This window comes from Musca domestica, unplaced genomic scaffold (genome assembly GCF_030504385.1).
Source record: "Musca domestica strain aabys unplaced genomic scaffold, Musca_domestica.polishedcontigs.V.1.1 13, whole genome shotgun sequence".
Classification (NCBI taxonomy): Eukaryota; Metazoa; Arthropoda; class Insecta; order Diptera; family Muscidae; genus Musca; species Musca domestica.
Window position 1 is genome coordinate 6,287,640 of NW_026712172.1, and position 21,853 is coordinate 6,309,492.

General features: G+C 35.3%; 1 protein-coding gene across 1 annotated transcript; it reads right to left on the reverse strand.

The window, feature by feature from the left end:
* Positions 1-299: 299 nt before the first annotated feature.
* Positions 300-16,811, reverse strand: LOC101900504 (homeobox protein unc-4). Its single transcript, XM_011295358.3, has 4 exons — positions 15,390-16,811; positions 4,432-4,610; positions 3,562-3,701; positions 300-2,543 (listed from the first exon to the last, which is right to left on the reverse strand). Exons 1-4 carry the CDS (start codon positions 15,952-15,954, stop codon positions 1,970-1,972), a joined length of 1,458 nt encoding a protein of 485 aa, XP_011293660.2. The 5' UTR covers positions 15,955-16,811; the 3' UTR covers positions 300-1,969.
* Positions 16,812-21,853: the final 5,042 nt, after the last annotated feature.

Below are 21,853 nucleotides of genomic sequence, written 5' to 3' on the forward strand. Positions count from 1 at the left end.
TAAAATAAGCTCGAGATTGAGTAGATGCAACTTCTTTCGTGTAGTCTTTAAGCTTTTGTAATGCCATTGTTTTATTTCTGTGTATGGATATTTTTCCGAAAGCGAATGCAATACATTCTGTTCTCTATCTCTCTCTCTCTCTCTCTCTCTCTCTCTCTTTGTACACCATCTTCTCCACAGTCCACAGCAATATCAAAAATTGTTGTGTGCTACTACCCTCAAATCACCGAATATTTACATTTATTTTTCCATTTTAAGAAGGTAAAGTCATGCAATTATATGTTTACAATTTTTTTTTTTTAAATTATTCATTTGACAACATCTGGCTGTCAAAATTTATATTTATAAATCCATTGTATACACAGAAATCAGAGATAGAACCCTGTTTTTTATTTAGTGAAATTTGACAAGGTAAATTACGGAATATGAAGAGAAGGATAGTCTCATTTGAAATGACTTTACCTCCTTAATTTTACCATGCTTTGGAGTAAACATTTCAAACATTTTTAAACTCACTTTAATTTTTTCAACAAAAAAGTGCTCGCCTCACTCTTATTTTTTCAAAAGGGAGTACTTTTCAAAAAGGAGTACTTGCCACATAAAACAAATGGGCGGAAAGAACGATGGGTGGAGGATGGGAAACTTCTTCTCTTACTCTTCAAGTAATTTCACTGGCGAATACTTTTGACTCTCATGTAAAGATAGGCAAATAGGAACGAGTAAAGCATACTCTCAAGAGTACTCCCGGTCGGATTCTAAAAGACTATGAACAAAGATTCTCAATAAGTTTTGCGGCAGGTTACAGCAGGCAACGATACGATATTTACTGTGTCAATGTCAATTGAATATTTAATTAAAAACGCCGTTCTTAATTTTCAATTGATTTTTTTTAATTTTTTAAAAAATTTAGAATCTTAGTTTGGAATGTATACAATTTTTCAATCCAATAATATTGCCAGTAAAATTGAATATAATATTTTAAAAGCCATCTTTTGAAAATATTTGGTGGGGAGACCAACGATACTCTTCTGGCGTTACTCATGCAGCCCTAACAAGGACTTAATTATTTCATTGACAAGAATCGGTTTTAATCGTTCACTGATACATCATCTTGCACAACGTTTCTTTAATCAGGAAACGGTTGTTAATCGCAATGAATCGAGATTTGATCCTAGACGACTCTGGAATTGTTCAAAGTTTATGCGGACTGTGCAAATATACTCAACAACACTTCCACAATTACTTGTGGAGAAATCACAAAAACGCACATTTCAAAGCTATCAACCCACCGTTTCAGTTCTCGTCACATACTTCTGATCTCATTTTCTTATATTATCACTAAATTGCTCTTGATTTTGAAATAAGTCATCATAAATTTGCTTCTTAATAACGACATAATTTGTTTGGCATTTACATGTCATTAAAAATAACGATAGCAAACTATCAGATTTTTTCGACAATGTTTCGATGAGTTTTTTGATATTGAAAATATTGCCACATTTACAAGAGATGCTGTCTTGAATTACGGTAGGTAGGCATTAACGATATGCCCCGAAAGAAGACATTAACTTTAAAACAATGCAATTACCTTTTTAAACATTGAAAAGGAATTTCGATAGTGCACGAAACGATAAAACAAAACGAAAAAAATAAAACACTTAAATTAATATGTTTTTTTTAGCCTTAAACTGGGAAAGACGTCTAAAATACAAAAAAAAGGAACATGTTGGTAAATTTGTTGTTTTGCTTGCTCTTAATGCTTATTTTTTCCATTCTACCGTTGGCATAATAACTAACTGCGGCAATGTTAATGAGCCACCATTTGTCACCCGACAAAATTAGAGGTGTGTTTTCATTTTAAATGCCAACCATTTCGAAGTGTTTTGCATGATTTTTTCTTCTTTTAGTTTTTTGGTTCTTTTGCTAAAAATATATGTACCTGGCTCCTCCCACCTCCGCCTTATAGCACTCACGTATTGTTGAAGAGCAGTGATTCTATGCTAAACGGATTGCTGCGTCTTATGCTAATCGGTGAGGTCTGCTGGTGGTGATTGGGCGAGGGTGAGGATGACGATGATGAGGTGTTTTGTAATTTTATTTGGAAATTTGTGGCTCTGCCGGGAAATAGGAATGGCTTCACGTCACAACCTTCGCTGCCGTTGGGCAAATGCATTTGCATGTGCATCTGTTGGTGATTGCTGTTGTTGTCTTCGTCTCGCGAGGTGTCGATGCCGCCACCATTTGACATGGGACTGCCGAGACCGTTGGGACTGCCACTGGGCGAATAACTGTTGTTGGCCATATCACTGCCACGCGGACTACGAAAATCGAAATCGTCGCATTCATCATCACTTTCGGTTCCGCCGACAACATCGATCTGTATGCTATCATCTTCGAGATCCGAGTCGGAAAATGTTCCATTAGCTTTGTGCTGAGATATGTATTCGGCCTTGAGGGCTTCCAAATCGACGGTAATGCCTTTGGCTTGTAGTTTGCGGGCTTGTCGATCGATTGCCTTGGCAAGCTTCTTTCGACGTCGTGCTCTGCGGAAAAGAAAGAAAATAACAATTGGATTAAAAAAAGAAATATTAAAGAAGCGCTTCAATTTTTTGCGTAACTCAATTCAATTAAAATACAAATAAAAAAATATATGGCTTGTGAAGATTGAGTAACTCTAAAGAACCTCTTGCAAATAGAAATAGAACAATTTTTAGAAACTTAAAAAGATAAATGTCTTCTATTATTTGAGGTTTCCAAAGGGGATTTCTAAAAATATAAAACCTCTAAAGGATCTTCCTGAAATATAAGATATATAACAGGTAATCTGTAAATAAAAAACTGATAAAAAGGTGAAGGAAGGCGGGGTGAAGGGGTAAACTTGTACAGAAAATATACAAATATAGGAATACCACAACCGTATGGCAAAACTAAAAGAATGCTCGTTAAGAGCAGAATCTACTCAATTTTAAACGAATTTTGCTCCCACTCAAAAACTAGGAAAAGTGTCACTCTTTGTACAAATTCGAGCAAGTTTTTCCGAGGTCTGCATCAAACACATCCTCTATCTCGAAATAAGTATAAGGTGTCTGCCAAACAGACAATAAAATTCTGCTAATTACATCATCGAAGGGCTTTTATGATGTTTTACGTTGATGTATTGAATTGTTCCATCAATGTGATAAAATATTTTGATAATTTTATAAAAATTTATGATAGTTAAGGAAAGCTGCCTGAATGCAATGAATTGTTGCATTAAAGTAATGAAATATTACATCAATGTTATGAAAACGTATGTCAATTTTATTTTATTCTTTTTCGGTTGCAGTGAATGCATGGAACAGATTTTTCTAGGAAAGGGCCTATTTAGAACCTATTTCAAAACAATATCAGTGAATATTCCGCTATGGATTAAGCTGCTCTAGTGGCATTTACAAACAGAACATTTCTCAAGAACTTTTCTTTAGAAAAAGGTCTGTAAAAATCCTTGAACAAACAAACCTCCAATTTAAGTCCCTTAGATAGGAAACCTCAAAATAATACATTTTAAATTAATAATCTTACCTTTCTTTAGCTTTAAGTTCATTGGGCGGGATTGGTTCACCAGAACACGTCTGGGGCTGGGCATTGTGGGCAGGTCTACCGGGTCCTTTTTTGGTATGCTCACGTTTTCTAACTTTGGCACGCCGATTCTGGAACCATACCTATCTGAAACAAAGCGTATAATATTAGAAAAGCATAAAGATATGGTGGATAATTTACAACTAAATGGCTTAAGGTTACTATTTCGCAGGTACCTACCCTATACTCTAAAACTAAAAACTTAAAAAAAAGGAAGGAAGTACATCAAAACTAGTTTTATTTAAGAATACGTATAAGTATAAGTTTTTGATTTTATTAAAAATAAAAATAAAAAAGGAAACTGAATTGGAATGGTGAAAAAGACCCCGCCCGGTATCCCAAGAATACTATAAACTGTGGGCAAAATTAAGGAACCACAGTCTTTTGTCTTCTTCTCTTTACGGAACCGGGATATTGATTATGAAGATTCTCAATTACATATTGGACGAAAAAAAAACAAAACGACGTTGTTTGATTTGATACTATTCCAAGTTACAGTAAATTTAAAAAATTAAAAATTTGGCAAATAGGGTCGTAACAAAAAAAAATCTTTTCAAAACTGTGCCTGTGCCTGGTTTTTTGATATTAAGTGTTTCCAATCACTTCAACCATTCCACAAAAAAATCGATTTAGATGCAGGTGTTTTATTACAATAAGGGGGTTTAGTTTTATCAGTCTGTTCATTTGAATCACCCAAAAAATTTACTCCCAAAAATGTAAGCTATGCTACCTTTAATATTACAATGCTACCCGACCCAATATCCCTTCAATATAAAATCCAAAATTTAAGCATCCATTTAAAACTAAACTTACCGCAACACGGCTCTCCTTCAAATCCAAACGCATGGCCAAAGCCTCACGCATAAAAATATCGGGATAATGGCTGGCCGAAAAGGCTCGCTCCAATTCCTCCAGTTGCCATGAATTAAAATTGGTGCGAGAACGGCGACGTTTAGCAGCACTGCTCTCATCGTCGCCATCGGCAGAAAATCCTGAAAAGGCAGAAACGAAACGAAAATTAATAACCACATTCAGGAGTTGATAACAAAACATATTCATTTTAATTAAATACTAAAACAACAAACTATTATGGATGCAATGGATGCCATTGCCCACCCCCCGCTCCCATTTTGGGGGCCAAGGTTCACAACAAAAATATACAACCGAATTCCCACTTCAAAAGGCTAAAAATAAACAAAACTACAAAACTCAATTAATAACCTGAATTCGTAACAGCAGTGACTACAACAACAGCACATTCGTAAACAATTCCAAAGAACATTTCATTAATTTACATATCAAACGTAGCTGGCGTGGTGATTTCAAACCAACTACAGTGGTCCCTTGTTGACTGACTATCCCGAATGGCACTTGGAATGGGTTCCTTGTACACATTTATTTTGATTTTAATTGCCCCTCTAGCATGCTTGCACACACACCCCCCCACACACACACACATTCACTCGACAATAATAAATATTCATAATCACATATTTCAATTATCTACATTAGGGGTGTTGTGGCAGTGCTGGCCCATTTGAAGCCAATGGCAAGGGGTGAAGGTGTGTGTGCCTCAACATGTGTGACCATGGCAAACGGCCGCTCGGTTTGGTTGTTTATTTGGTAACAACAAACATAGCAACAACATTTTAATTACCCCAACGTTTTGTATACGCACCAAGAGACCAGGTTAACTCCCTACCGCCTCAAAGCCCAAAAAACCCCATTCCTCAAATAGATAACTAATTTGGATTTAGGCTAACAATTTTTGTAGCGATTGTTGGCATTCACTGTCAAAAGGTTCAAATTTTTGTTCGTGTTGAGAATACATTTTGGAATAATTTTTTTTTAAAATTTTGCAGTGGCGCCCAATGAAAAATGGAAATATTTAAAGGTTTCACGTGATATGGCAAAATCGGTTTTTACTTTCAAAACCCGAAATATGACCATTTGGATTTTGGTCCACAATGTTACCTCTTGTAAAACACAATTATTTGGAGAATAATCTCTGGCATAAAATCAAACAGGTTCTTTTTATTATTCTCCACCGGCGCCCAATGAAAAATTAAAATATTTACAAACAAGTTAAAAAGCGGTATGTTTGGAACGAATCAGTAAGTTTGGAAGTAGTAAGTTTAGAAGTTTTCAAAGAATTAAAATCCATTAAAAATTCTGCTAAAATCTTAAAAATGCCGAATATATCCGTTATATTGGGGTCTATACGACATGGACCTACATAGGCTTTGTTACTCATGAAATATTCAAATTCGAAACTTCAAATTCGAAACTTGAAATAAACGTTGAATTATGTACTGGGTACTGGTATGTGGGGCCTGTTTGTTTCAGTTTTAGCTCACAATTTTACAAACGGCTAAGAGGATATCTAACCAGTTTATTTTAGCACCGTGGCGCACAAATAATATGAAAATATTTAGAATATATATTTTGACATAACTGCCAGGAGGATTTCTTACAATTTTATTTTGGAATGTTACTGTGGTGCCCAATGAAAAAAGGTATCCATTTTTTAGTTTTACTTTATTAAGGCGAAGATCATATGTTTATGATTTATGCGTTTATTTCTCTTTCGAGACGAGCTTAATTATCTGAAATTTGCTGTGAGAAGGAAATATGCTTTTAGTATCACTGTTAGGAAATTGTTCATTTTATAATTTTACAGTGGCGCCCAATATAAAATGAAAATCACATGTGATGTGACAAATGCGATTCAAAGTCTAAATTTGCTTTACTTTTCAAATGCAATCATCAGTCTGACTCAAAAAGCATGCCTTAACGTCCAGCACTGGTTGAAATATTTGGTACATCCCCTCCCAAGAGACCGATAATTTTTACGAATTGCTTGGCAAAGGAGAGGGAAAACAATAGAAATCCATAAACCTTTGCCCACATGTGTGCCAACCTTAGTAAGCAACCCAAAAATGTTGTTGCATTTGCAACATGCTATGTTGCAATGCTTCTCCGCCTCTTAACTGCATAGCAATTGCATTTTGCAGTTACCCACAAATCAAATTGCCTAACGACCGAACTAGACATGCATCATCATAAAAACACTAATTCTCAATATTATGAATGAGCTTTTGCCTTCGAACTAGTGGTGTGGAAGGTAATGTAGATTGGCAGACGCAGCATGTATAATGTTTCTCCCAAGTCTTACCAAAAGGTAATTGAAATTTATTGTTATTGTGTTATATATTACAAAAATGCATCAAGGTACAAATAAAGAGTGTGTGAGAGAGAGAGAGGAGAGAGAAAGAGCAAGAAAGAGTTAAGGAGGAGTTAGAAAATGTAGTATACATCTCCAAAACATCAAAAATCTTCGTTCAATCTTTGCTTACAATTTAGAATTTTGAATGGTGGCAAGTTGAATAAATTGAGCTGACATATGCTAAGACGTAAAGACTTCGTAATTTCCAATCAATTACCGATTCAATGTAAAAAAGGCGTTGGACACTTTAAAATAACAAAAGTCGTGCAAACCTCAAAATAATTTAATTTATATTATTTCTTCATTTATATGCTTTCTTCATTGCTATTTTCTTATAGAATAACTGGAGTAAACATTTCATTTGAATTTAATTCACAAATTTAAACAATTAACACTCTAGATTTTTTTCTTCTTTTATTTTTGGAAAATGTGTAAACAAACCCATATTGTTCAATATATGACAGTGTACAACAATCACTCACACACACACGCACCCCACATAAATATGCATTGAGTCAAACATGCAACACATTCAAACTTTCTCAAACTGCAACCTCGCAAAAACTCCAAAATGAATTCCAGTGAAATTGTTTGATTCTCGCTTTTGCTTTTGATATTGAATCAGACATTGCATGCAGGAGTGTCAAATGACTTAATGGCAAGGAAAATGACTTTTCCACATGCCAACATTGTGGTGCCTTGCCCCAGTGTTTAGAGGGTCGGTGTTATGTTCGTGGGTCAATTAGTTCGTTGCTAAACAATATGAACCATGTTTTTGGTCGTTTGCTTTTTTAGAAAGGAGTGAAGCTTTTAATCATTTCCAATTATGCCACTATTTTATCTTGATTTTTTTAATTATAATCACCAACAAGAACACCGGCAGAACATCGACTATATAAACACAAAAATGTTTATAACATAATTACCAGCTTTGTAAAATGTGCTGCCAAGAATAAAGGGAGAAAGGATAAGCCAAACAGCAAAGAGGGTCAGCTGTATTAATTATCAATATTCTTTATTCCGGCAACTAGTGCCTATACCAAACTGCCACTTTCATCCATTCATGCAAAAACTCGTTGTGGAAATTTGGCGTCTAATACACCATGAATAACCGCTGCTAATGAAATCCCGCAGTCAAGTCATTGCACTCGGAAGTGGATTGTGAATGAATTAATGCTTGGGGGAATTTCCTTAATTTTGGCCAAATTTCATTTTAGAATATAACGCATGGTTCTGGACATAATCGAATTAATTATTATTTGTGAAATTTTCTAAAAAAATTGATGAATGAAATTTCGCAAGATATCTCTATGGAACAGCATGTATTTTTAAAATTAGCTAACCAGAAATATTATAGCAAGACGGATCAGCTAGTAACTAAGGAAAAATAAATAGAAAATTTTATGATGTTTAAAATTAAAAAAATTTGCTGATAATTTCGAGATCTGGGGTGAGATAAAAAAAAACTGCAACAAAGTCAAACGCCATGATTTTTACATTTTTTTTTTTTTAATTTTATTGAATGAAAGTGAAAAATGTCGGAAATAGCATCAAATTTTAGAATAAGTTTAGGTTTGTTGGAATTGGTCATCGTTGGAATTATGGCCTTCAAACGGCCAATGAAACCGTCACAGGCTACCCTAATGTTGCTCTGCGGTATTTTGGCCCATTCCCGGCGAAACTCTTGCTTGAGGTGATCGACACTTTTTAGTGCCAACCTTGCTTTTCAAAATACTCCAGACACAATAGTCCAACGGATTGGAATCCGAAGATTTTGGTGGCCATTGAGTGCTGAAAATGAAGCGAGGAACCTCATTTTGTAACCATTCTTGGGTGGCGCGTGCTGAGTGCGATGGTGCCGAGTCCATTATTCGACTACTGCGACGCAGGTTTCGATCAAGTCGCTTCTTTACTTTTCGAACCATTTCTGCTGATTTTGCTGTTTTTTTTTCCGCCCACTTCCTTGACGTCGCTACCAGTATCACGGTAACGAGCGGTGGTACGAGACACAAAAGATTTATTCACATTTGAATGCTGGAGTTCTCTAACGGTAGCCACTTGTGGTTTTCCAGCCAAATATAAAGAAATAACACTATCACGTTTGAATTCCATTACGAATAACTTTTTTCTGGAAAGTTCTCCCCAAAAAAGCTTTTGTACGCTTGTAAACAATATAATGAGCTGTCACTGGAATTATTTTAACAGCTGTCGAACGAGTGGCTTAGAAATGACAACAACCTGAAGTCGGTTGCAGTTTTTTTATCTCACCCTGTATTGCAGATTTTTCCTAATATTTTAAGAACATTTTGACTCGAATTTGTAGTTTTATCTGCAATTTGTTTTTTGTAATTTTTAGGAAATAGAGAAATCTTAGGGAATATCGACCCAGTTTTTTCGAGCAGCAGTCCTGGTTTTTTTTTCAAAACTTTGACAAAATCTACCTCATGATTGATGTCCATTCGCCAACACGAATTAAAAATTCATGACACTCTCTCTCTCCTGTTTCGTTTCTGATGATTTGCAATTATGGCCATGGACATTCATTCAAACCAAATCACACCCAAACGAATGATGAATGAATTCGTTCAATTTATGACATTTCTCATTTCCGTTCGAAGCACAGAAGAAGAAAAACGAAGGCAACATGAATTTCGATAACAAGGGAAACAAATAGATGACTTCAAAAGCTAAGCCAAACAGGTATATGATTTTTCCTTTTGGCTTTCTTTTCCAGCGATCTTTTCGATTTCGAGCATTAAAAAAAATTAATGGTTTTATGTAGGAAACTGAGGATTTGGATATCACTCATGTCATCATCATCAATATGAGAAGCATGGACTGGTATGAAAAGCATAGTGGTGTGGTGTGCTGAGGTGTCAACGGATTGTTTGCTCAACCCCGCCCCTTCATTGTCATCATGCTCAGGTTAAGCTCTATGACAAACTTTTCTTTTCACTTGACAGTGGGCGGTCTCAAGCCAAGTTACAAACGCATAGACTTTGAAGTTGCGTAGGTTTGATAGCTGATGATTTTTCCTCATTTTTCTCATCCCACCATCCATGGCAGTTTCATAAAAAAATCTATGGCTGCGTGTGTATAATTTTCATTTTCAATTTTTCCCAAATACATTGTTGTTGTCGTTGCTGTGCATTCGTTGCCTGGTACCTCGTGTGTGCAAAAATTTATTTTCAAGAATGATTAATGGCTGGCGGCATGATGTGAAAACAATTCAAAAGACCAGAGTGATTAAAACGCATAAATGAAAATGTTTGCAGACATTTTTACACTCCTAAAAATGTTTTTTGTTTATTACTCTATTTCACAAAAAAAACTCTCATCCAAAAATATTAACTTTTGTCTATGTTTTATAAACAAATCACAGCGTTAAGCCTGCTTTATTAACTTTTCTGGTTTCCCACGAACGCGTGTGTGTGCGAGTGAGTAGAAATTGGTGTTAATAACAGCTTATTGAAATATCATTAATTTTGTATTTTTCTTTTTCTTTTTTTTGTCATGAAAAACAATCAATAAAATAACAATTTATTGAAAGTTGTATAAAACATGTGTAGAGAACGTTTATTATTGGCAAATATGTTGTGTTGTCTTTTTTATTGATTTAATCGGATTTGTGTCGAACGCAAAGTATGCATACAAAAGTTTACAAATATCTCACGCTGACCACATTCGTTTTAATATTATTTCTACAACTTAATCAATATTTAACACAGTTCATTAATTACTATTTCAATATACATGAATGGACCAAAACAAAAATAATGCGACGATGTTGTATTGGAATTGAAAATAGGAAAAAACAAAAAAAAAATGGACGTCAAGATTTAAATTCCATCTGCATAAACTAAAGCGGTTCTGGTTCTCGTAAATTCAGTATCAAGATGCAAATGAGAATTGGTAACAGGAAAAATTTTATTGTTTTCCTTAGAAACTGTTCCATAGCCTGTCAAAAATTTGAAAACAAATGTTTATATAGAAAAATTAGAATATATAGAAAAAATTTTTTTCTGAAAAATAAATGAAATTGCTTCTCCTCTTTACAAAAGAAATGTGATATCTACAGACGTTCGCAACCCTGGAGCCGTGGTTTTCTTGAAAATTACTTATTTTCTGACATTTTTTATAGAAGAGTTACTTTTTTCCAGTTGGTTTCAAAATAAATTTCCGTGTGCGTCCCTACATTTGGCCGAAAAGGCTTCTAATAATAAAACCCAAATTACAAAAGATGAAGCAAGGTTTCAATTTTTTCATGCAGAATTTAAAGAACTGCCTGTGCTCATTTAAAATCGTAGACCACAATGTATATGGTGTTATGCTGCACCCTAATATGGGGACAGCAATGATATGATACATTTTCAATATCAACAGAGATGCATACAACCGCCTCCCCCTCCCTTCTTCTTTCATACGTCTTTGAGTACCAACAATTCTCAATTTTGTCAAATATCGAAGACTTTACTTAAATATTGGGATTAAGGTTTTCGCTGAATACTCCAAAGCCTTTCCGGCTGCATAGATTTTATAGCTTAGATCTGACAATCCCGCACAGTTTGACGTCATTGAATTGGCTATGATATTAAAATTTTAAAATAAAAAAAAACCTTTTCCAAACTTTCAAGGTAAAACCAGGCCCTTTATATGATTTCCCAATCAAATGTCGCCCCAAAATTATGTTTCACGGTCATCCGTTTATCTTTGCCAGAAGTGAATACCTAAAAAAAACAGCAGCCTGGTCAAGAAGTTAAGAACAATGAGATACTCATTACTTTTTTCTACTCATATGCTAATATGCGATCTATTTACCTATACAGGGAATCAAGCCTTTATTGACTGAAAATCAAATACTGAGGGATTCAAATACTGGGGAAAATTGATTGGCGAATATTGTCATATGGCAATCTGATCTAAAGATGTAAGACTCAATAAGCCCTCCATTATTACAGTGCATTGGAGCAATGGATATGAAGTAAATAAAGAGATCCAATACAGTTTCGAGGGTAAAACCGCTGCAAGGCAAACAGATGCAGAAAAAAGACCGCAGGACAACGAATTCGTTATCTACATAAAATCTATGCTGTCATTTCGATGGGGGTGCAAATTTCGCTATGTAAAAAAAGCAATATTTAGAAGTCTTTGGACAGCACTTTTGAATTACAAGTTATTCAGTCAAAGACAAGCCAAACGTGTAAAAATTAAAATTTTTTAATGCAAAAGTACAAAGAAGTTCAGTATTGTAAACATTTTGGAGGGGTACCGCCCATCCGTCTGTCCATGTTAAATTGTAATCACGCGACCTACAAATTGTGGTCCGATGTTCACCAAATTGGGATTAGGGTCAAATAGAAATTTTTGGTTGAAATACACTAAAAATATTAAATTTTCCTGATTTTTTTCTACGGGTCACAAGTAAAGACCACTATTCACGGAATTTTTCATGAGGTTACAATTTAGGGCAGAGCAGAAGCCTAGCATTTTGAATGAACATTCGGCCGGGCCGAACTTTTAAAACCCTCTACCATTTGGAAGGAACTTGAAATATTTCAACAAAATCCGAAAAATACAGTTAAAATGATGAGCTTTATATGGGGGCTATACGAAGTCGTGGACTTGCATTAGTAATTGTTTGTTATAGGCTGTAGTGCCCATTAAGATCTTCAAATACACAATTTGAAACAATTCCGTCGAATAATTTCGCCAAAAATCATCAGAATACCAAATAAAAGGAGGTACCGTTGTATGGGGGCTATACGAAGTCGTGGACATGCAAAGAGTTTTTTTTTTTTTTTTGCATAGGCTGTAGTACCCATTACTAACTTCAAATACCAAATTTGAAACAATTCTCGTGAATAATGTCGCTAAAATCATCAAAATAGCGAATATCGGGAGGTATCGTTATATGGGGGCTATAACAAAACGTGGACCGACATGGCTCATTTATGAACTTAACCTGCCTACTGGCAAAATACATATGTGTGCAAAATCTTAGCCTTATATCTCAATTCGTTCGAAAGATAGCGTGATTACAACAAACAGACAGACGGACATCGCTCATCCTTTATGGGGTCTATCATGAATATGTCAAGGAGTTACAAACGGAATGACAAAGCTAATATACCTTCCATAGTATGGTAGAGGGTATAAAAATCGGGCAAAAGGGGGGTTTTCCAAAATATTACAAAGTTGCAGGGTCACACAGTCAGCCTTGCACGACTAAAGCCTTTGCTTACTTGTTTACTTATATTTTTATTTTTCCATAAGGAAGAAAATTTTCGTCTAAGGAAGAAATTGTTTTTTTTATATATATAAGAGCTACTTTGCGCGTTGGACCAATCAACTCATGTTGTAGTTGTAATTCTCCTTAACACTGCACTCGAGCATGATTGTTGCACAGCATTATTTAAAACACGGCATTTCTTTCTGGTCGTGGAAATTTAGGAAAAATTGTCGAGATTCGCCAGCCTTTATGATGCTTATTTCAAAAAGTCCATCCCAGCTGATATGTACATTGAAAAATATATATTTAAATTTATTCCATTTAAACTTAAATTTGCATCAGCAACCAATTTCCACGTGGTCTTCTTATACTTTTTAATATTAACTAATTCTAACAATGTTTTGAAACCCCTTTGAATTTCCGACAGTTGTATTACATATTTGTATTAAGAAGATTATGTGCTATACTACTTGATTAATCAATCAATTTATTTTTCTTTTCATTTATTTATTTTGTTGTTTCCTAATTAATTTTAATATGTAATTGATTTGTACACAAAATGTTGTCAATGAATGTAATAAATTGTTAATCAATTACATCAGTGAGACGCGACATTGTTTGCATTATTAATTACAAAAACAAAACAAAAAAACTATATTGAAAAAACACACACACACACACACTTTTCAATAAGTATTTAATATTAATGGAACTTGACATTGAAATTGTTCTTTTCGCTATATTATGCACTTTATTATCAGTTGAGCGGCATGGCTGCTGTAACCTATGGTCTCAATATAAAGTCAGTAGGAATTGGATTTCTAATGAGATTCAATGTGAATAAATTGTTTAATAAATTCATACTGACACTCAGACTTAGTCCTATCTATAACTGAGCTTTGCAAATTATACCCCACCACTAGCACCAACCCATTATTTTAAAGATAGAAGTAGTATTTTCTAACCAGTAAAAGTCAATAACTTTGTATTTATAGAACAATTGTTTGTGGCTAAATTCGTTAAATTAGTACTTATTTAACTGAATTTTTAGTGGCCAACATATATCTAAATATTTAGTCATGGGTTGGTAACCAGATTTGTAACGTGCACTCTTCCAGAGCAATAATGAGTAGCTGTTACATAAAATAGTTTGATAGTGACATTTAAACTCAATGGACAAGCTTTTACTTTAAAAATATCCCTGAAGATGATTTCCGGAGGAAATCGAAATATTGGATAAATAAAAATAGGAAAAATTCAAAAATAAAAAACATTGTTTTTTAATGACCTTAAGCCAAGCAATTAACCAAATAAGTAAAAAAAAAATTCGAAATTTCAAGAGTTCTGAAGTTTAGGTGGGGCGTAACCCCACGTTAAGACAGAGATTAGGCTGAGCATCAAATTTGGTAGGGAGCGTTGGCTTTGCCGTTACTGGTTTTATTGAATTTAATCGAAATTTATGAAAAGACAGCAATTTTGAAAACGAAACAAGCAAATCGTTTGGGGACATCTTCGATAGAATTTTTGTACATTGAAATATTGAAAAATAAGCTCGGGGTAAAGCCATTGAAATTCCAAAAAGTGCAAGAACTTACACCGCAACAGAAGAAAATAGACTCAAAAGAGCTAAAGAGTTGCTTCGCTTGGCGGAAAGTGGTGAATTGCCGAATTTGATTTTTTCCGATGAGAAAACATTCGTTGTCCAGCAGTTTGTAAACAAACAAAATGATCTATTTACTTGACAAAGAGGTCAGCTGAAAATGTGCACCTTCGGTTGGCCACAAAAACGTAAGCGCCGGTCAGCCAAATTTTTATCCAAAATTGGAATTTTTGGAGAAAAAAAAGTAATTTTATTTTCATAAACACTTTGGAACTTTGTCAAACACTTTTCAATGACTACTCAAATATCCACATGTAGAAGTTCATCGGCAGAACAATGTGTCCAGTCAAATATTTGTTATGCTTTCTTTTTCAATACATTTCTTTGCTCTGTGCCAGAACCTGCTAGAATTCACTAGTTTTTCAATTTGTTTTCGATATCACAAAGGGAACATCAGTTTTCGTAGAAGAAAACTTTTACATTTTTGCAGTTCTGGAAGAGAAAACTTGTTCTGAAACTTTGCAAATGTAATGAAAATTTGAATTTTTGTGAACCAAAATATTTCTATTCAATACTCTTTAATGTGTCTCTGTCCATATACTTTTCTAAACCACTCAAAAGCTCATCGGCCGTACAATTTGTCGTTGCTTTTTTCAACAGAACTCGGCTTTAAAACCTCTCCCTACATTTTAAGTTCCCACAACTTCTCAACTTACCCGCATCATCATTTGATCCTTCGCTTGGTGGTCCCGTCGGTGGCATATTCTGACGATTTCCAATCATAAGACGATGCTGTATGGCTGCCGAGGCCACAGCAGCTGCAGCCGTTGTTTGAGCGGCCGAAACATTTCGCATTGCCGCACTTAGACCGGTTAAATTGGCAAAGGCATTACTTGCAGCCATTTGAGCGGCAGCGGCGGCATTTTGTGGTCCATTCGCCTCAAAACGGGGCCGACCCAAAAACGGAGCGCCCCCAAAAACGCCAGGCACACCGAATTGCAAAAAAGGATTCCATGGCGGTACACGTACACCGCCGGGAGCCAATTGAGCGGCAGCAGCATACAATTGTAGGGCAGCGGTGGGATGCAATGCTTCCGAAGGCATATTAGGCGGTACAATACCGTTGCTGCTATTGCCGTTGTTGGAAGGATTGGCCGGCGACACGGGTGACAATTGTCGGGCCAAGGGCGAGTGATGTAATTGCGGAATATTTGGATGATGTTGTGGTGAGGGAGGATGTTGCTGTGCTGCTGGTTGTTGAGTTTGTTGTTCCAAAACCATTATTGTTGCAGCAATATGGAATGGGTGGACAACGACGTTTCAAGATAACACATAAACTTATTTTGGGATTTTTTTAAGATTCACTTTCTTTTAAATTTTCAACACAAAATTGATATATTTTTTGGCAAAACTTCCGGTTTTTGGAACTTCCTGCAGTTTCAATTAATTTGCAATAAAATTATGAAATTCCATTAACGTGTGAAGTCCATCAAAATATTATGGCTGTTCTTAATCAATAGCTTCCATGCATTGAAAATGCGTTTTGTTTTTTTATTTTCAGCCACAACCAAAATTCCGAATTTTGTCATAAATATTTTCAGTGGCAATAAATTGAATTCAATAAAACTTTTTTTCACATCACACCGCGCGCTCTGCCGAAACACTCTTTATGCTTGAACTTGTTTTATTCGACTAACAGCCAAAGAAGCTGATGATGGTTTGGTATTCCTTCTGGTTTTATTGTTACGGCGGGGTGGGTTGGTTTCAAACCGGATTCCAATAAGAACCTTGATTCGAAGAGCAGATAAAACACTCGCAGTTACTTGTTTTTGTTTTTCTTTTCTCTTTCTTCTTTAGCTGTTTTTATTGGACTTAACCGCCGACGGTAAAAAGAAATTTACAGTTTCGAGCCGTTAAATGAATAACAAACATTCACAATGAAAATTCAATTTGAACTGAGAGCTGCAGCGGACACCATTCAGCCAAGTAAGCGAGTCACAAATTGTATGTGTCCAACCACCAACCACTAACCAGCCAACCAACCAACCGGCCGAACAAAAGCAACAACACCACCGCCAATGTTTCCTCCACAGCCAACAAAACAAAAACACCCATCTCCATCATCAGCCAGGAATCCAAATAGGCTATGGCATAGCGTGAGAGAAGCAGAAGTTGAACAAGAAGAAATAAAACCACCACCACCAGAGCTGAGTTATTGAAACGAATGGCAGTGTAGATTATTTAAGAGGCAGCGCAGTCGGAGCAATGATGTTATAGAGTATTTAGCAGTTGTTGTTGGCATTGTTGTAGTTGGATGTTGCCGAGAATGGGGTGTGGTGTAGACGATTGTTGCCATTGTTGCTGCATACCCAGAAACAAACCCTCCAATGATTGTCATACACACGCACACACACAAACTCACTCAAATGGCCAGCTATCTTACGGTAAGCAGAAATTCAAACTTCACATTGCCTTAAGGTTGTTGTGCTGCCGTCACAAGACTCGTATGTAGGAAAGGGAGAGTTAGTTATATAGAGCTTGAAGAGCGAAAGAGACAAAAATTCATAAAACCAAAAACATTTAATTTTATTCCTCAGGCGTCGTACATTCAATTTAACAAACACTCAACTCTATAAAAAGTTACGATTGCTCGCGACGACAATATTCGTGTGTGTGTGTCCGTGTGTCTTGTCAATGGGAGTTGGTTGTTGAAGTTTTCTTCAGCTCGGCCGGTGCAACTTTTGTCTGTCGTTGGCGTCAACCGGGCAGAGTCAAAGGTAAATGAATTCTCTGGCCATGCATAATTCATAAATTACTGAATAAAATCAATTGACGTTATTTTACTCTCTTTCTCTCTCATACGGGAGAGATAGCGTGAGGCTCTCATTGTTGGCAGCAAACGAACAATATGGCTGACGAAGATTTTAGGGAAACACGATGGAGGAGAAAAAGAGATAAATATATTTAGAAATTAAAAAAGATTTCTCTTTCTTTTTCACCCAAACGAAAAATAGTGGGAAATTGGTTTTTAGCTTGTGTTTGCCCTGTTGTGGCCTTTTAATTTATCAATTTTTACATAATTTGTTGCTGCAGAGAGGAAGAATAAACGTTCCCACAAATTGTTTTCTCCTTAAGTTTTTTAGTTGTGTGCTTTTTGCTTACCATCTCAGCTTTGTCTTGGCCATAACGTTGCGTTGACTGTAGGGCGGAGTTTTCATGATTATTTCAATTTAAGCTCATAAAATTATTATTTGTGTGCATTTGTGCTGCTATAAATTCTCTCCTCTGTTCTCTTGGGCCAAGTCTTAAATTTTCTACCAAAACGGTACAAAGAAGCAAAGCCATTGTGGGTGTTTTTGGGGCCAATTTTTTTGTTTTGTTTTGTACACAAATATATACTCCATTTATTTCAGACGACTACGTGTGTATGTACCCACAAATACCACAACAATTTATGTAAAACTTTCAATGTCTCTCTCTCTTTGTTTTTGGCATTTTGCCCAACAATCTTGGCCAAGAGTAGTGTGACTCTTGTTTTTTTTTGTTTCTTCATTATTTCATAGCTCTTTCTCTTTCTTTATAACTATCTCTTTCCCACTACCACAGGTTTATTGCCGCAAATTGGTTTGAATTGAATTTTGTTTAAATGTTCATTATGGCATTAATTGATTGATATTCTATTTATTTTGGGGGCTTTTTACTTGTGGCTAAAACGATAGCGGCATAGCAGGCAACAAGCAATCCAATGGCATGTGAGCGAGTGAATTGCCATGTCTTATGGACGATTTTATGGCAGCTGATAGCTGTTAATGGATTTATAGAAACAAAAAATAATGTAAGAGTACATTATAAAATTGGGAACTCATCTGGGAATTTGTTATGTGTAACAAATTGCCGAAATACACAACATATTTATTAAACTTAATTATTTTTAATTCTAATGGAATTTTTATGACCAATCTTTCGATGATTTATTATAAACAAATTAATTTATGTGAAGGATATTTGGTAGTAATTAATTTTAAGAGAAATTCAGATTGAATGAGTTTTCATAATTTTGTTGAGCTATAATGGTACTTCGAGATTTTTGATACTTTGAAAATTCCAGTCACAATTTCCAAAAGTAGGGAAAGGCCGTCTATATGACACCCTACACCAATATGCGTACTTAGTAGGGCTCCCGTAACAAAAAAAGTTTATATTGGGAATTTATGTGAAGTAGATCATAGCAACTATGAACCTTATTTGAATACCTGCCATGGCTTTAGAGTAGTCACAATTTGGGAACTATATCCAACTCTAAATCGATTTTCAACAAGTTTGACGTAGGCTCTTGTACCCGTAGTTCCAATTATGTTAAAAAATTCTTGTTGGAGCAATAGACCCAGTTTCAGCAAATAAAAAAATTCGCTTGAATATGAAAAAATCAATTCAATTTGGGCTGATATTACATATATGGTTAATAATAACCGTAAACATCTGAACCGATCTCGATAAAATTTGGCAGAGATATTTCTATACGATATATGGTACCAAATGTCATTGTTGTGGAGTGCATATTACGCATGTGTGGATTTTAACCCAAAACCGTATAAAACATATATATGCGAGCTTTAGCTTTATCTGAACCGATTTTCACCAAAATTGAAGTACTTGTTTCTAAGATTAATTTTGGTAAGATTCAGTTCATTTGGGCTGATATTAGCCATTTGGTGCACAATAAACCTGATATCGGATAAAGATATATATGGGAGCTATATCCAAATTTGAACCCATCTTGAAAAAATGTAGGCACTTATTTCGGAGCTGTATCTGACATCTGGAATCAGAGATCATTGTTGAGGGTGCATATTACACATGTGAGGGACTTAATCGGATGAAACTTATATATGAAACTTTATCTGAACCGATTTTCACTAAATTTGAAGTATTTTTTTTCTAAGCTGAATTCATTTGAAGTTGATACTTACTCTGGACTGAATTCGGTCGGACGTCATTCGGACTGATATTGGTCATTTGGTGCACAATTAACCCGAAATCTGTTAAATATATATATGAGAGATATATGTAAATTTGAACCGATTCTCAACAATGTCAATAGGGTTCGTCCTTGGGCCAAGCAAATATTGTTTGGAAAATTTCATCTCAGTTGGATAATAAATACGACCTGCATTTTTTTCACAAAAACACTTGGACAGACGGAAAGACGGACGGACGGACTGACATGCATCGACTCAGAAAGTGATTCTATGAAGATTTTCAGAAGTAACTATGGGTCTAGCGCGCTTCATTCTCCATGTTATAAACAAATGCAGAAAGACATAATATCCCTACCACTATGTGGTGTAGGGTATAAACATATATCGGCTTTCAGCTGCGATCGGTATATCAAACTGCCGGTATTGCCGGTTACAAATTATTGATATTGTTCTGGTTTTCTGGGTAATTGCTGAAATCTTTTGAGTTCAGTAAAGTTTCTTTATTATCTATCTGTACACATAGTCCGCATATATTGGACCCTGCAGATTTTAGGTATTTGATGCTTTGAGAAACAAATAAAAATTAATATTTTAGAAATTCACGTTCTAAGAGGATATGAATGCACTGTTTGTCGTGGCCCTCATATGTTGATATCGCTTGTGATATCCGACACTCCACTAATCCCAATTTCCAACTAAAATGGCTGCAATTTAGCATTTTGTTTTCTTATTGGATGAAATTTTGCCTTACGAAAATAAAAAATGATCTTTTTAATATTACCTACAACAACCATCTTATTGTGCACTAATTAGATTTGCTTCAATTTTTCAACGCAAAAACAAACATATTACAAAATTTATAATAGTCTTCTATATATATAAGAAGTAAGCAAAGGCTACAGTCGAGCGGGGCCGACCGTTGAATGCCCTACAACACTATAATAAATGATACAGTTTATATAGGCGAGATACTCGAAAGAATTCCACAAGATATTGTGCCAAATAATAAAGAAAACCATCAGGTTTCGTTCTCTAATTTTCGAATTATAGCAACTTAAACTAATTTGCTCATTTCCAATTTGGCTTTTGCAATGTCCGGTAACCCCCATTCAAATGTGCGCGAGGATCGGTTGATAATTACGACCTGCTGACAATTTTGCAGTTTTTTGGTCCATTTCAACCCCTAAATATATGGCGATCATCTCCAAAAAGAGTAGGCTTCTATTCTGACCCTCATCTTATACCCATGCAAAATTTCGTAAGGATCGGGCCATAAATGCGATCTGTATATGATATCCTGATATCCTAACTACTTAGTTTTGTTAGCTGTAGAAATATTACCAAATGTTTAATTCAAAATGAAAATATGCCAAAATATGACAAAATTGAAAAAATATGAGAAAATTTTAAAAAATCAATATTTTCATCTTCATAGAGATATTTTTATGCGATTTTTAGAGGTTTTTTCTTTCCTGCCAAGAGGCCATTCTGAATTAATGAGAACTGTCGAAATCAGTTCAGCCGTTCTCGACATATAAGAGATCTTTCAAGCATATCTTCTTTGATAGACATATATATCGCACATATTTCGCTATATATCCGATTTGTTGGATGTTAACATCAATGTAAAGATCAGAAGTAACCTTGTCATGGCTTTGTGATTTCGCCGGTATTTAAAATATTCGCGGTTTAATGAAACATTTTGAATTTTTTCAACACAAAATATATGGTATATTTTACCCGCTCAATATTATCCGATGACCACCCAAATTGGTAGGCTTCTTCCCCGCCCTAAACTCTAGCTACATGCGAAATTGGTCTATAATTGCGACTTGTATAGCTACTGCAAAATCCGACATTTTTTCAGTATTTGGTCCATTTCAACCCCTAAATATTATGCGATCATCTCCAAAAGAAATAGGGTTCTATTCTGACCTAAGACCCACCTCCATTCTAAATTTCGTGAAGATCGGGCCATAATTGCTACCTGTAGAGTGATTACAAATTAACATGGACAGACGGACAGACGGACAGACGGACGGACGGACATACATAGCTAGATCGACTCAGCTCGGCGAGCTAGGAAGATCCATATATACTTTCCTATATGGGAAACCAATATTTCGAGGTGTTATATAAATTCTGGCCCAATCAAACTTATAATACCCCCAACACATAGTGTTGTAGGGTATAAAAATCAA